At 37.9% G+C, this 12532-nt stretch overlaps 2 protein-coding genes across 2 annotated transcripts; both read left to right on the top strand.

Annotated features, from left to right (window-relative positions):
• Positions 1 to 418: 418 nt before the first annotated feature.
• On the top strand, positions 419 to 1141 carry LOC145261121 (uncharacterized). The gene has a single exon (XM_080119369.1). It carries the CDS (start codon positions 419 to 421, stop codon positions 1139 to 1141), a length of 723 nt encoding a protein of 240 aa, XP_079975495.1.
• Positions 1142 to 1362: 221 nt separating this feature from the next.
• Positions 1363 to 3525, top strand: LOC145261126 (uncharacterized). The gene has a single exon (XM_080119383.1). It carries the CDS (start codon positions 1363 to 1365, stop codon positions 3523 to 3525), a length of 2163 nt encoding a protein of 720 aa, XP_079975509.1.
• The last annotated feature ends 9007 nt before the right edge of the window (positions 3526 to 12532 follow it).

Genomic DNA, 12532 nt, shown 5'->3' on the forward strand with positions numbered 1-12532 from the left:
AAGGTTACTATCAGAAGAGGAGAACATTCAGTGTCGATGACCTGTCTCTTGGATTACGGCAGCCAGAGGTCTTACTCCTCGAGTGAAGTCGTGGATCGTTTGCATTGTGACCCGGATACATTGGAGAACGTGGACCTGGACATAGTTTCCTTTGTCGGTAGGAAGCATCGTAGATGTAAACAATTGACTGCTGTAGTGGACTTGTTTGCTGGAGCAGCCCCCCCCCCAAGTGCCTATTCTTATTGACAACCAACTAGACCTTACACATAAGGTCCCTGACTTACCGCTGGTTTGGAAAAATCTTCGAGATTTAGGGATGGAGCCAACGACAGAAATTACAAGTGGCAGTGTTCGGCTCTAGGGCTTGATGGGAGTAGACCTCTTACAATATTTGTACCCTATTAAGGTAGTACGTTGCATGAATGGCACAGCTTGGGAGACCCCAGCTGGTATAATACCATTCGGGAACGTCCAACATTTTCTTTACGAGGACCAAAGAATTGTGTACACTGAGAGCCTGGATTATAACCTAATGGTCGAGCGGTTTCCTTGCGATGGCAGTCTCGTTAATAATGCTATGAATCCTTGCCCTTCATATGTCGATCCTTTCGCAGACGTGTTCGAAGACAGTCTGGTGGACAGAGGACTTGAGTGGATATTCAGCCTTGAGTCTCTGGGTCTGCCCGAATCCGAATTTAACTCAGACTATGACAAGGATAAGTTAAGGGATTTTATGGATAACATCTCCATCAGGAAGGGTCATTATTCGATCAAACTGCCCTGGTATGAAGACAAGCTAAGAAGAGTCCAGTCCAATCACCATGTGGCCATCAATGTCTTGGATAGGGTGGTTAAGGACTTAGAGGAAAAGGGATTATACGATGAATACGTGAGAGTTTTTGAAGAACAGGAAGAGGAGGGTATAATAGAACCCTTAGAATGTACACCTGAAGATTATAGGAATTATGTATGGATCCCACATAGACCCGTCTTCAAGAACAATCCTACCAGCACGACAAAAATTCGACCGGTATTTAATTGCTCGTTTAAAACCGCAAATTCTGCGGCGCTTAACGACGCCGCATACAATGGAGTCAACCTGACCGGTGACATGCTGAATCTCACATTGCGTTTCCGTTAAAACATATGTTCTTTTGGCCGACATTAGGAGAGCGTTTCTGATGGTGCGTTTGGCGGAGGAATCAGTTAAAAACAAATTCTGCTTCTTTTTGAAGAAGAACAATAGATTAAGGTGTTACCGCTATGCGACTATTATTTTTAGCTTCAGCGCAAGCCCATTCATTCTAAATTGCATTTTATGTGATACCGTACAATGCAATTTTACATGCTGGACGATTCCCCATGGATCCTTGCTCGGAGATGTTACTATCCAACTTCTACGTGGACAATTTAATAAAAACGGAAAATAATTTGGAGGATTTGATTACTCTCTACTCCAAGGCAGTAGACCGGCTGCAGGAGGGCGGATTCTTCCTGCAGGCTTGCAATTCGAATAACGCTGTGTTGCAGGAGACAATGAGGGAGGACGGAACGTATATCAAGCATGACTGTTCATGGGAGAGGGTACTAGGATATAGATATCATCCTCAGAATGACGTCATCTCTGTCGCTCCCTATGTTTGTGATCCTAAAGCCAGAACCAAAAGGCAGATTCTTTCAGAAGCCTCTAAGATTTTCGATCCGCTTTCCTTATGCTTCCCCGTGACAATTCAGGCTCGCACCTTCATCAGCGAGTTGTGGAAGTTAGGAGTGAGTTGGGATGAAATAGTTCCGGAGAAACAGCAAGTAAGATGGGCAGCCATTGCATTGGAGCTATCGGGGGTCGCCTCCATCAATTTTCCTAGGCATGCCATTGATGAAGGGGAAGAGGCAAGTCTGGTCTTATTCTGTGATGCCTCTAAAAAGGCATACGGGTTCACCGCTTATGCTGCCGGGCGGGGTAATTCATCACTTATATTTGCCAAGGCTAAGGTAGCACCTCTGAAAAACAGGACATTACCCACGTTGGAACTGCTGGCAGTTTTCCTGGCAATAAAATGCCTTTCCACTTTGTTGAGATCCTATTCAAGGATGCGATTTAAGGCTGTAACCTTAGCACAAATAGTTCTATCTTGGATAATCACTAAAACCTCCAACAACAAGAATGTGTTTGTCAAAAACAGACTAAGGGATATTGATCAGTGGGAAAGAGAACTAACTGCAAAATTTGGAGTACAATTGCATTATAAATATGTACCCTCAAATCTAAATCCAGCAGACTTTGTTACCAGAGGATTATCTCCTCCGAAATTAAAGGAAAACCTAAGTTATTGGATTAATGGACCTGTGTGGCTGAGGGATCAGGCAGTCCCCTGGCCGGAAAACGCCTCAAACTGTTTGAGTCCTGAAAATAATAAGATGGTTACCTCTGTGTGCTGCTCCGTATCACCTAATCAGGAAGAGCCAGTCGTACCATTTGACAAATACTCTACGCTGTCGATGTTGATGAATGTTACAGCTCGTGTCTTCGAGTTTGTTTATAGGCTGAGAAAAAAGGACCTAGACCCAGCAAGGGCAGCCCGTCTACATTTAATCAGGGTGATGCAATGTCAGGCATTTGCGGAGGAGCTGAAATTTCTAGAGAATTCTGAGAGAGGAGCCATTCCTCAGAGAGTGGGAAGTTTAGATCTCTTCTTAGATGAGGAGGGGAAAATCCGCTCCAAGGGCAGATTAAAAAGGAACGCTGTCTTTGAATTTGAAATACATAAACCTGTAATCCTGGCTAAAAACCATGAATTGACTACGCTGATTATGCGGGATTGTCATCACCAATGCAGCCACTTAGGTACCCCCACCACATTGAATAAAGTGGGGCTAGCCGGGTTCTGGATACCTCAAGGGAGACAGGCAGTGACGAGGGTTTTATCTGGATGCTCATTGTGTCGAAAGCTCAATGCAATACCCTTCTCGTACCCGAGAAGAACTGACTTGCCTAAGCACAGAGTCAATTTAATTAGACCCTTCCTTCGAACCGCTGTGGATTTCGCTGGTCATTTGTGGGTGCAGAGAGATATAGAAAGGACAAAGATGTACATATTAGTATTCACGTGCTTGGAGGTGCGAGCGGTGCACTTAGAATTAGTGGAGGATATATCTGTCTATTCCTTCCTGACAGCATTTATACGTTTTACTAATATGTATGGCATACCTTCCCACATTTATAGCGATAACGCTAAATCGTTTGTTGCGGGGTGCAGTGTGGTTCAGGCATTTACATGTAGCGAATTTAAGGAGAGATTCGGGACGTGTGAAATAACCCACCATAGGATTCCATCGCATTCTCCATGGTATGGTGGTATCTGGGAAAGGCTTATTAGAACGATAAAGTCTTGTCTGTACAAGCTGATCGGGCGAGCTACTTACAACTATACCGACCTTTTAACTATACTTTCGGATGTTCAGAATGTAGTGAATGATAGACCACTGACCCACACAAGTTCCTCCGATAAGGTTTGGAAATTTTAATTCCAAATCACTTCCTACGCCCTGTGCTTAATCCGCGACTAATATTTAGGATAAACCAAGGAGATATTAGCCAAGTTGAACCTCCGTCCCGGAAACACTTGGTGGAATCCCTTAGCTGCCGAGACGAAGCTTTGAAAAGATTCAGAAGAATATGGCACCAAGAGTACCTGCTAAGCCCAAGAGAGCGAACCCAACCACAATCTGGAGCTACGTCAAACCTTGTGAACGAAGAAGTGGTTTTGATCAGGGTTCCTAACCGGAGTCGACCTTTTTGAACCTTGGAAAGGGTTACGCAGTTGTACCCAGGAGAGGATGGCTTGATGAGATCTGCGCAGGTCAAGCGTGGGGATGGGTCACTGCAGGTGCAATCATTGAAAAACCTTTACCCACTGGAGTTAAAGGCCGAGGGAACCCTTCACATACAGGGTGACCGTGGCCAGGAAGAGCACACCTCCCTTGATAGAGCATCTGAGGTTCACACCGCAGAGGGAGAGCATATTGAGAATTGCCCAGTGTGCAGTTTACCTGACGATGGGAGTCCCATGGTATGCTGCGACAGATGTGATGACTGGTTCCATTTTTTTGTGCATAGGCCTAAGCCAATTTCCACCGCGAGAGGAAAATTGGTATTGCCCTGTTTGCCTCCAAGAGAGCACTTCCACCGCAAAGGATTTGCCTTCCCCCAGCCTGGTTGGCACGGTTTAGAAGCATCTGTGGTGGATGAGGAGCCGGATTGCATTTGCCCAGGATGCGAGAATCCGGATGATAGAAAAGATTGATGATAGAATGATTGGGTGTGATGGTTGTGGTTACTGGTTCCATTTTGATTGCGGGGGGATCCAACATCCCCCTGTTGAAGAGGACAGCTGGCATTGTTATAATTGCCAAACCCAAGATTGAAAAAAAATTTATATATATATACCCTCCTGTTTCCTTTGATTTTTTTTTCTGAACACGGGAGAGTAAAGGAAATAATTACTCACCTCTGGGGAGCTCCGGCAACAGAAAGTTGTTTGCTTCCTTGTGTAAGCTTTTATGAGGGCTTGGGCGCATAATATCACGTGCACGTGATTTTTCCTTTCGTGTGCAAAAACATTGTTCTATTTAAGGCGACTTGTGACAGAGACAAGCACCTGTTTTTTTGTGAGTAACGATCATCTAATACGAATTGTCAACTAAGTGACCTTGTGGTCGCAACAGACGAATCTGTTGCAACGTCGTCAACAATCTTTCAGGGACCGTATCCTGGGAATTCGCCACAGTTAAAAATATCATTTTTCGATCAAGTTTGGAAACGTTTGCCGCCTTTCGACTACGTTGGACCAAACGCGCTGAAATAATTTTTTTTTATTCTGCTTTAAATTGCCCCCCCTCCCCATTTTGGAGAGCCTGGCCTCCACACACATACACATTAAAAACCAAACTCATACAAATGGTCACCCATCTGGTACTGGCCAGCCTCAGCGTTAATAATACATTGAAATTTTCGTCACTGAAAAATAAGTTTTTTTTGGCTTTTCGGTCTTCCGTAGTTTGCTTTTTATCAAGCACAAATGTAAACAGTAATCAAATCGACTCGAAGTAACTGGTTGCCTATATGAATAAGTGGAATTATTTGAAATCCAGGTACTTATATTATATTTTTGCATATTCTCATAGAAAATCACCCTAAATCTTAGTTAGACAAGAAATGAACAAATTAATTATTTCAAGAACCTTTTTTTAAACTATTTATATACGTTTTTTGTGCAAAACAAAAAACGCCGATTGTTAACTTTTGGGGAAAATTTAACATTTAAAATTTAATTAAAAATAGAAAAAGTTTTACATTATTCCGTTTTCTATATGATAAAATTCAGAGTTTTATCTTTTTGGAAAAAAAAGTTACTTAGAAATAATGGATTTTAATAAATATAATTTCGTTTTAAAAAAAACAACAACAACAACTTGATTTTTCGGCCATTTTTGGCGGTGCCTAAATTTAAAAATAAAATTATACTTTAACCTGTGGAAATTTTAAATTCAGATTTTGATTTTGATGAACGATGTCTTATCGACAAAAGAACCACTCATTCTAATCCTGCAAATAATGCAGATTGCCAACATTTTCCAAGTGATTGCTTAACTTAAAGCTGAAAAGTATAGAAACTTACCTGCCATGGCGGCTGGGATGATTGGAGGAAACAGCAGCCTTCTTTAGTTTGCCTTATATTAAGTTTGTTGGCATGATTGAATGCATAAATGATGTTCACTCACGTGCCCACTTCCTGTTTATATATATATATATATATATATATATATATATATATATATATTGTCGATATTTTCTACCGACGAGTGGGGGGGGGAAGAAAAGACGTTTAGCTTGCAACGAAAAATTACCTCGTTGCTTACAAGCAAACGTATTCTTGTAAATATAACGCGCTGTTAACAGTTGTCGTACCGGTCTGATAGATCTCTAACAACGACAAGAACAAACTACAACAATAACAAGCCTACAAAGGTGATTCTTTTTATAGTCTCAATTTCTCGTTCAGCGAGATTGACACGAGACTGGAATGTCTATTTAAGCTATAAGGAATAGACATCCTATTTTCTTCATTAACAAACACCAGGCCGGGCCGTTCACAGCCATGAGTGTCTTTCCCTTCCCACCGAGCCACCTTCGGTAAGTCAATCAATTTAATTATCACAAATATATATATATATATATATATATATATATATATATATATATATATATATATACAGAGTGACCCCAAAAGAAAAAAAGCTAAATGGAGGCCATCCAGAACATATGCTGTAGAACGGAGAAAAAAAGGCCAAAGGCCCTTGTGTTTTGATGTGATATTTTGAATATAATAAACTAGTTATGACCAAAGTTTCATTTCATCCGGACAAAACACTAAGAAACGGGGCCTAATTAGAGTTGGGCTCATTTTTTTCGGTTACCCTGTATATATATATATATATATATATATATATATAAGCAGCAGTATGGCGCATTTCAGTCTACCAGACCTCAGAGATAGGTCTAGGTCGCAAAAAGGCAGCTTGTTGCAACGTCACTTCTAAAGTTTTATCTTCTGGGAATTCCCCATATTAGATCGATCACTAACAAAAGATACTGAAAAAAACAATGGTGCTAATGCAGAGTGACCCGCGCTATTTTTTAAATCGTATTTCCAAGTTTAATTAAAGTTTTATGATGTGTTTTTTTATTCAATTGTAAGGTTAAAGTACAGACTAGGTACAAAATACCTTCCCCTCCCCATGTTAAGAATGGCTTTTTAAATAATAACCTTATTATTTCAGCACGGATCACTCTCTGCACGAGTACCAAAAGCTATTACTCTTTCACTAATCATAAGTCAATGGCAAGCCTCTCCAAATCGAAAACCGCTGTAGAATCACATTCAATCATTTAATTCGATATTCTTGGCATAATGTTAGTTTTTGAGTGTAGATAAGAGATGCGACATAGAAGTTAAAAAAATACGGTTTCCGCAGATTAAAATTATACGGGTCGGTAGCAAATTCAACTCTACAAATTATTTGTTTTTGTTTACGAATTTACGACTGTTTACTTGAGTAATATATACTCCAGATTAAAAATAAAACAGTACTAATTACAATTGAAATCTGATAATTTCCTACTATTTCTTCATTTTTTTTAAATCTGATAATCTTTTTTAATATTCCGCATTAACAGATTTTTCGGTGCTAGTGCACTTATTGATCGGCGCCATTTAAAAAAAAATATTTTAAAGTTTTATGATATGTTTTATTAAATTGTAAGGTTAAAGTACAGAATAGGTACAAGACACCCGCCCCTCCTTATGTTAAGAAGGTCTTTCTAAATAATAACGTTATTTCAGCACGGATCAATAAATGCACTAGCACCGAATTTTACTTCAGTTTGGAAATGTCTAGCATTTAAGTTTACTTAAAAATTATATTTGCACACATACATTAGTAAAAGTGAGAATAAAAAGAAAAAAAAGCATAAGATTTTTAAAGTGTAAAATTGTATTGACAAGATCCGTCTGAAATAGAAAAACTCAGAGTTGCAAAATTGAAATACCTGAAATAAAAATTACATTCTCTTCCCAACTTTGAAATCTTAAATACATTTTAACTCTAACCCAAATCAGCAAAACTCCGAATATTTGTGCAAAGATTTTATATTAAAAAAAAAAGTTTTAATATAAAAAAAATTACTTACCTGCTTATAAGTTAATCTGTGTTACAGAAAGCAACGAAAAACTGCCATTATTCTGTTGGAAAATCTAAACGCAGAAGAGTTCCACTATAAATATCCCGCCAAACTTGTATACGAATTTATTAATACTTGTGATAGACAATGAAATTAAAAATAGTTTTTGTCATAAAAATATTTTTTTCATAAAAATATAATCTTGATTGAAAATTTGCAGATATTATTAAAATTTTCAGTATTTATTAATAAATCAAAGTGCTAAGGCACTTACTGATCCGCGTTATTTTTAAAATCGTATTTCCAAGTTTAATTAAAGTTTTATGTTTTTTTTTATTCAATTGTAAGGTTAAAGCACAGAATAGGTACAAAACGACCTCCCCTCCCCATGTTAAGAATGGTTTTTTAAATAATAACGTTATTATTTCAGCACGGATCAATGAGTGCATGAGTACCTAAATCAATCATAGCATGATATATTGATTTCATTAAAAATATGTTATCACTTTTTTCGTTTACCTCAAACAAGGCATACCGCGGTATTATGTTCAACAGACGAACAGTCACAATCACGTTGACACACCGGTTCTCGCCAGATCACCGAAGGTAAGAAACGTTGAGCCTGGCCAGTAACAGATGGTTGACCATTTGGGAAGGCGAGACGCTGTATGTACCGCGAGGTAAAATATTAGGTTGAAAAACTGGCGCGGTCTATCCTTCCTTAGATTGGACTCTCTTAAGCCGTGGTAGGCAACGCATCTAGTGATGGCGTCACGATAAAACATACCCTTGATAACCCTGGCGAAGCTTCAAGTATTCAGCTACCGACAAGATTTGAATTATACTATACACTCGTTACGGTTACGGCCGCGATTGATGGATGGACAAATAGTTCTGCCCCCCCCCCAACCCAAATCTCTGCTCATGGAATTATCTTTTAGATTAAGGTACAGATAAAGAGTAATGAAGATTAATGATATTGATTGTAGCTAGGCGGGTATTTACCGTTAATGCCTTTGAATGAAGCTCTTTCGAGCACCTGCCATGAAAATACGGATAGAGCAGATAGACTACCAACGTCTATTCTGTGAAAAAGAGGAAAACGTAAATGAGAAAAGGTTTTTACCCTGTCCTGACAGCAATAGATATTAATCAATACTCAATTCATTAAGATCAGATAATCCTCTGTCATTTCTTACGGCTGTTCAAAACCGTACGGCACAATCACGTTCACACACAGATTCCCATTAGATCACCAACATTAAGCGACGTTGAGTCTGGTCAGTACTAAATGAGTGGCCATTTGGAAGTACCAAGTGCTGTATGTGTTCTCAATTTATCTCAGCATTTTTTCCAGTCGACCTGCACTTCTCCTTGTCACTGGAATCTAGCAGTGCCGATCCATGATATCCACAATTACGCGCGCAGCAACACTTACACGGGATATCCATCGTCTCTAAAATCTGAACGGAGACCATGTTAAAAACTGGATAAACAATACAGCTCCTTGCTCTAGACAGAATTATTTTCACTGTGCAAGACAAGGTTAAATAAACATATTTCTGCCACCTTACAATTCCAAAGAACTGAGAAACTGTTATCATTTTTACGTTTGCGCTGTTCTGGGCATTACGAGTTACTTGTTGGGCTCATATTAAATCGACCCAGCCAAGAGTTAAATTTATTCCGCCGAGAGGTAAGTAAGTAAAATAGAACCCTCTTGTCTCTAAGAAGAAACCTTGTCATCTGCTGAGGTTTCAGAACTGGTTGATAAACGTATTCATCTTTTGAGACTAAAAGATGAGGGTACTTATTAAATCTGTATACTCAGTATCATCCGAAACTAGACTGGTGTCGAATTGCCATATCCAGTATTCCTTTGTGCCCCATCAGTGAGACCGTGAGAAGGATACTTTTTTTTTTTACAGTGATCACCACTTATCAAGGCCCGGAAGCCACTCAGGGATAAGGGTTATTGCAAGCACATTACGTTAGTGTGGAGATTTGATGAAGTGTTTACTTAAGGGGGCGGTTCATTACGAATTTGTTAAATTTGGACTTGAAGACATCAAAGTTGTAGTCCGGAGGGGAGCAGGCAGACGGAACAGAGTTCCACAGGCGTGCAGTTCTAAGAAAGAAGCTTTGTTCATGGAATCCGCGTTTTGATTTAGGCACAGATAGAGAGTGGGGGAAATTTTTCACAGTGGATTCAGCTAGACGGGTGTTTTTCGTGAAAGATTGGCGAGGGGGGGACCAGAGATTGGAGTTCAGACGAGCACCTGCCATGAAAATAACGATAAAATGAGTGTGTCTCACATCTCTAGCCTAGCCAAGATTGGAACAATGTAGAGTCACAGCCACATACTGCCTTAAGACTGCGGTGATAAATAGGACTATGACAAGAGAATATCCTTTTCATTATTTGGACTCTCAAGTATATATCAGTTAATATCTTATATGTTTTTAGATAGAGTAATGTGGTTCTCGATTGATTAACTGTGTCTAACTGTGTCGGTGGTCCTGGATATGACCTTAAACTATATTCAATAGGTAAACCCCAGCTTGCGGGCTTTGGGGAACATGGAGCCACCCCTTAATTGGCATTGCTCCCAGGTCCACTCTAAACCGGAGTGGTAGTATCTCTTAGGGTCCCAACTATGGGTTAAATAGAAACCGACATGAAAAAAAAAACTCAAATATATTCTATTAAAAAATTGTTCTTCAAAATCACTCGATTCGGCATTAAATAACATGAAAAGGGTTTATATGCCGTAAAACAAAAACAACCAACTAACTGTGTCGGATATATACTCGAGAGTCAAAACAATGAAAAGAATATGTTGTTGTCATGGCCCTAATGATAAAGATTACGAACATGTGAGACAACCGGTCAAAACAGAATTTTCAACATACATCCTATTATAATTAAGCTTTTTTTATGTGTGTGTCATGATTTATTTTATAAAAATAATGCAGACTATAACATATAGTTAATTCATGGGCGTAAGGTAGGGTTATCTAGATATATGTTACGCTTCTAGATGTGCAATCGATAACGCGACGACCATTCGATACAATAATAAAAAACCCAAATGATATGTGTGTAATTTCTCCTATGATTTAAAAAATAAAAAAGAATATACAGATCACTAACCAAACCCGCACCCTAAACCTGAGGTGGTGTTGGAGTCTATGAAGGACACATATTGATAGTGGTCACACGGTGTTTGCAATTCTACATCGCAACGAATATAGAATTTTACTAGACGTATTCGTTGATACAGTCAATTCGGACCCCCTAAAAATAGTTATATGATATAATTTGGTGGTAAAAGAATTATAACTTCTTTTTAAAAGATATAAGTAAATCCATATATATATATATATATATATATATATATATATATATATATATATATATATATATATGTGTGTATATATATATATAAATGTATATATAATAATAAATGTATATATATATATAAATAAATATATATAAATATATATATATAAATGTACATATATATAAATGAATATATATAAATATATATGTATAAATGTATATATATATATATATATATATATATATATATATATAAATGTACATATATATAAATGAATATATATAAATATATATATATATAAATGTATATATATATATATATATATATATATATATATATATATATATATATATATATATATATATATATATATATATATATATATAATAGCATGGGGGGCCGGCGTGGTCCGGGTGTTTGGAGGTATATGTTGAGCAAAAAAAAGTGATAGAAGGAAGGTAGGCTTGAACCCGTACCGCAAAAAAAAGCTGATCGAAAAAGTCCCTCCATCTCAAAAAAAGCAAATCGAAAATTTCTTTTATTTACAAAAAAATGCAATTGAAAAAAGTGCCCTTACAAAATATAAAAAACAAACGCACGCGTTAATATTTATAAACGCAATTTTTAGGTTCACAAAATCGTAAGTTTTTTTAGGACATTGGGCAAAATAGTTCCCAAGTTACCTTTTTTTCACTACATTCGCGTTCCAGGTTCGAACCTGCCTACTTGGCTAATTTTTTTTTTTTTTTTTTTGCGATCGCACGGGCATTCGCTGCTATTTTTTTTTTTTTTAACAAAAGTAGAAATAATTTATTTTGAATGATTTATTTTTGGCGAGTGGTGGAGTTTTCTTTCCAGTGATCAATATCCAGGGAATAGTTTCTTCTCTTTGTATCCCTTCTGCTGAAATATCTGGTGGAGAGGGCATCACGTACTTCTTATTTTTTGGGCGAATCAATTCACATGTTTTTATCCGTTTTTTTTAATTTGGAAATTGTTATAGGAATATCCACGTTGCCCATAATGAAAATGATTAGTGTAACAGGTGTGTTCCAAACGGAACTTTATGTAAACTCAGGCAACTCCGGGTACCCATGATAGTATATATATATATACTAGCAGTTCAGCCCGGCTTTGCCTGATCCCTATGTACTGTTGATAACTTTATGTACATATGTATATATATATTAAAATGTTTTACTCATGTCCAGGTAACCTACATCTAAAATCTCAAGTGTTTAGACCCAAAATTGTCGGAGTCGTTTGGTAAAGTCCACAAAAGGTCAACTCTTTCAACTTTGACCTCTTGGCAGTCAAAATTTCGCCCAAAACCTGATTAAAAAGCTTTCTGCATGTCTGAATACCCTTTATGTAAAATCTCCAGTGTTTAGACCCAAAATTGGGTGAATAGTTTGCTAGAGACCGCAAACGTCAAGTCTTCGGAACT

This window comes from Euprymna scolopes, chromosome 3, assembly GCF_053919585.1.
Source record: "Euprymna scolopes isolate OS-2025 chromosome 3, ASM5391958v1, whole genome shotgun sequence".
Taxonomy (NCBI): domain Eukaryota; kingdom Metazoa; phylum Mollusca; class Cephalopoda; order Sepiida; family Sepiolidae; genus Euprymna; species Euprymna scolopes.

Excerpts from the sequence above, each read along its gene's own strand:
- LOC145261126 (XM_080119383.1), top strand. The coding sequence starts at position 1,363 with ATGGATCCTTGCTCGGAGATGTTACTATCCAACTTCTACGTGGACAAT.
- LOC145261121 (XM_080119369.1), top strand. The coding sequence starts at position 419 with ATGAATGGCACAGCTTGGGAGACCCCAGCTGGTATAATACCATTCGGG.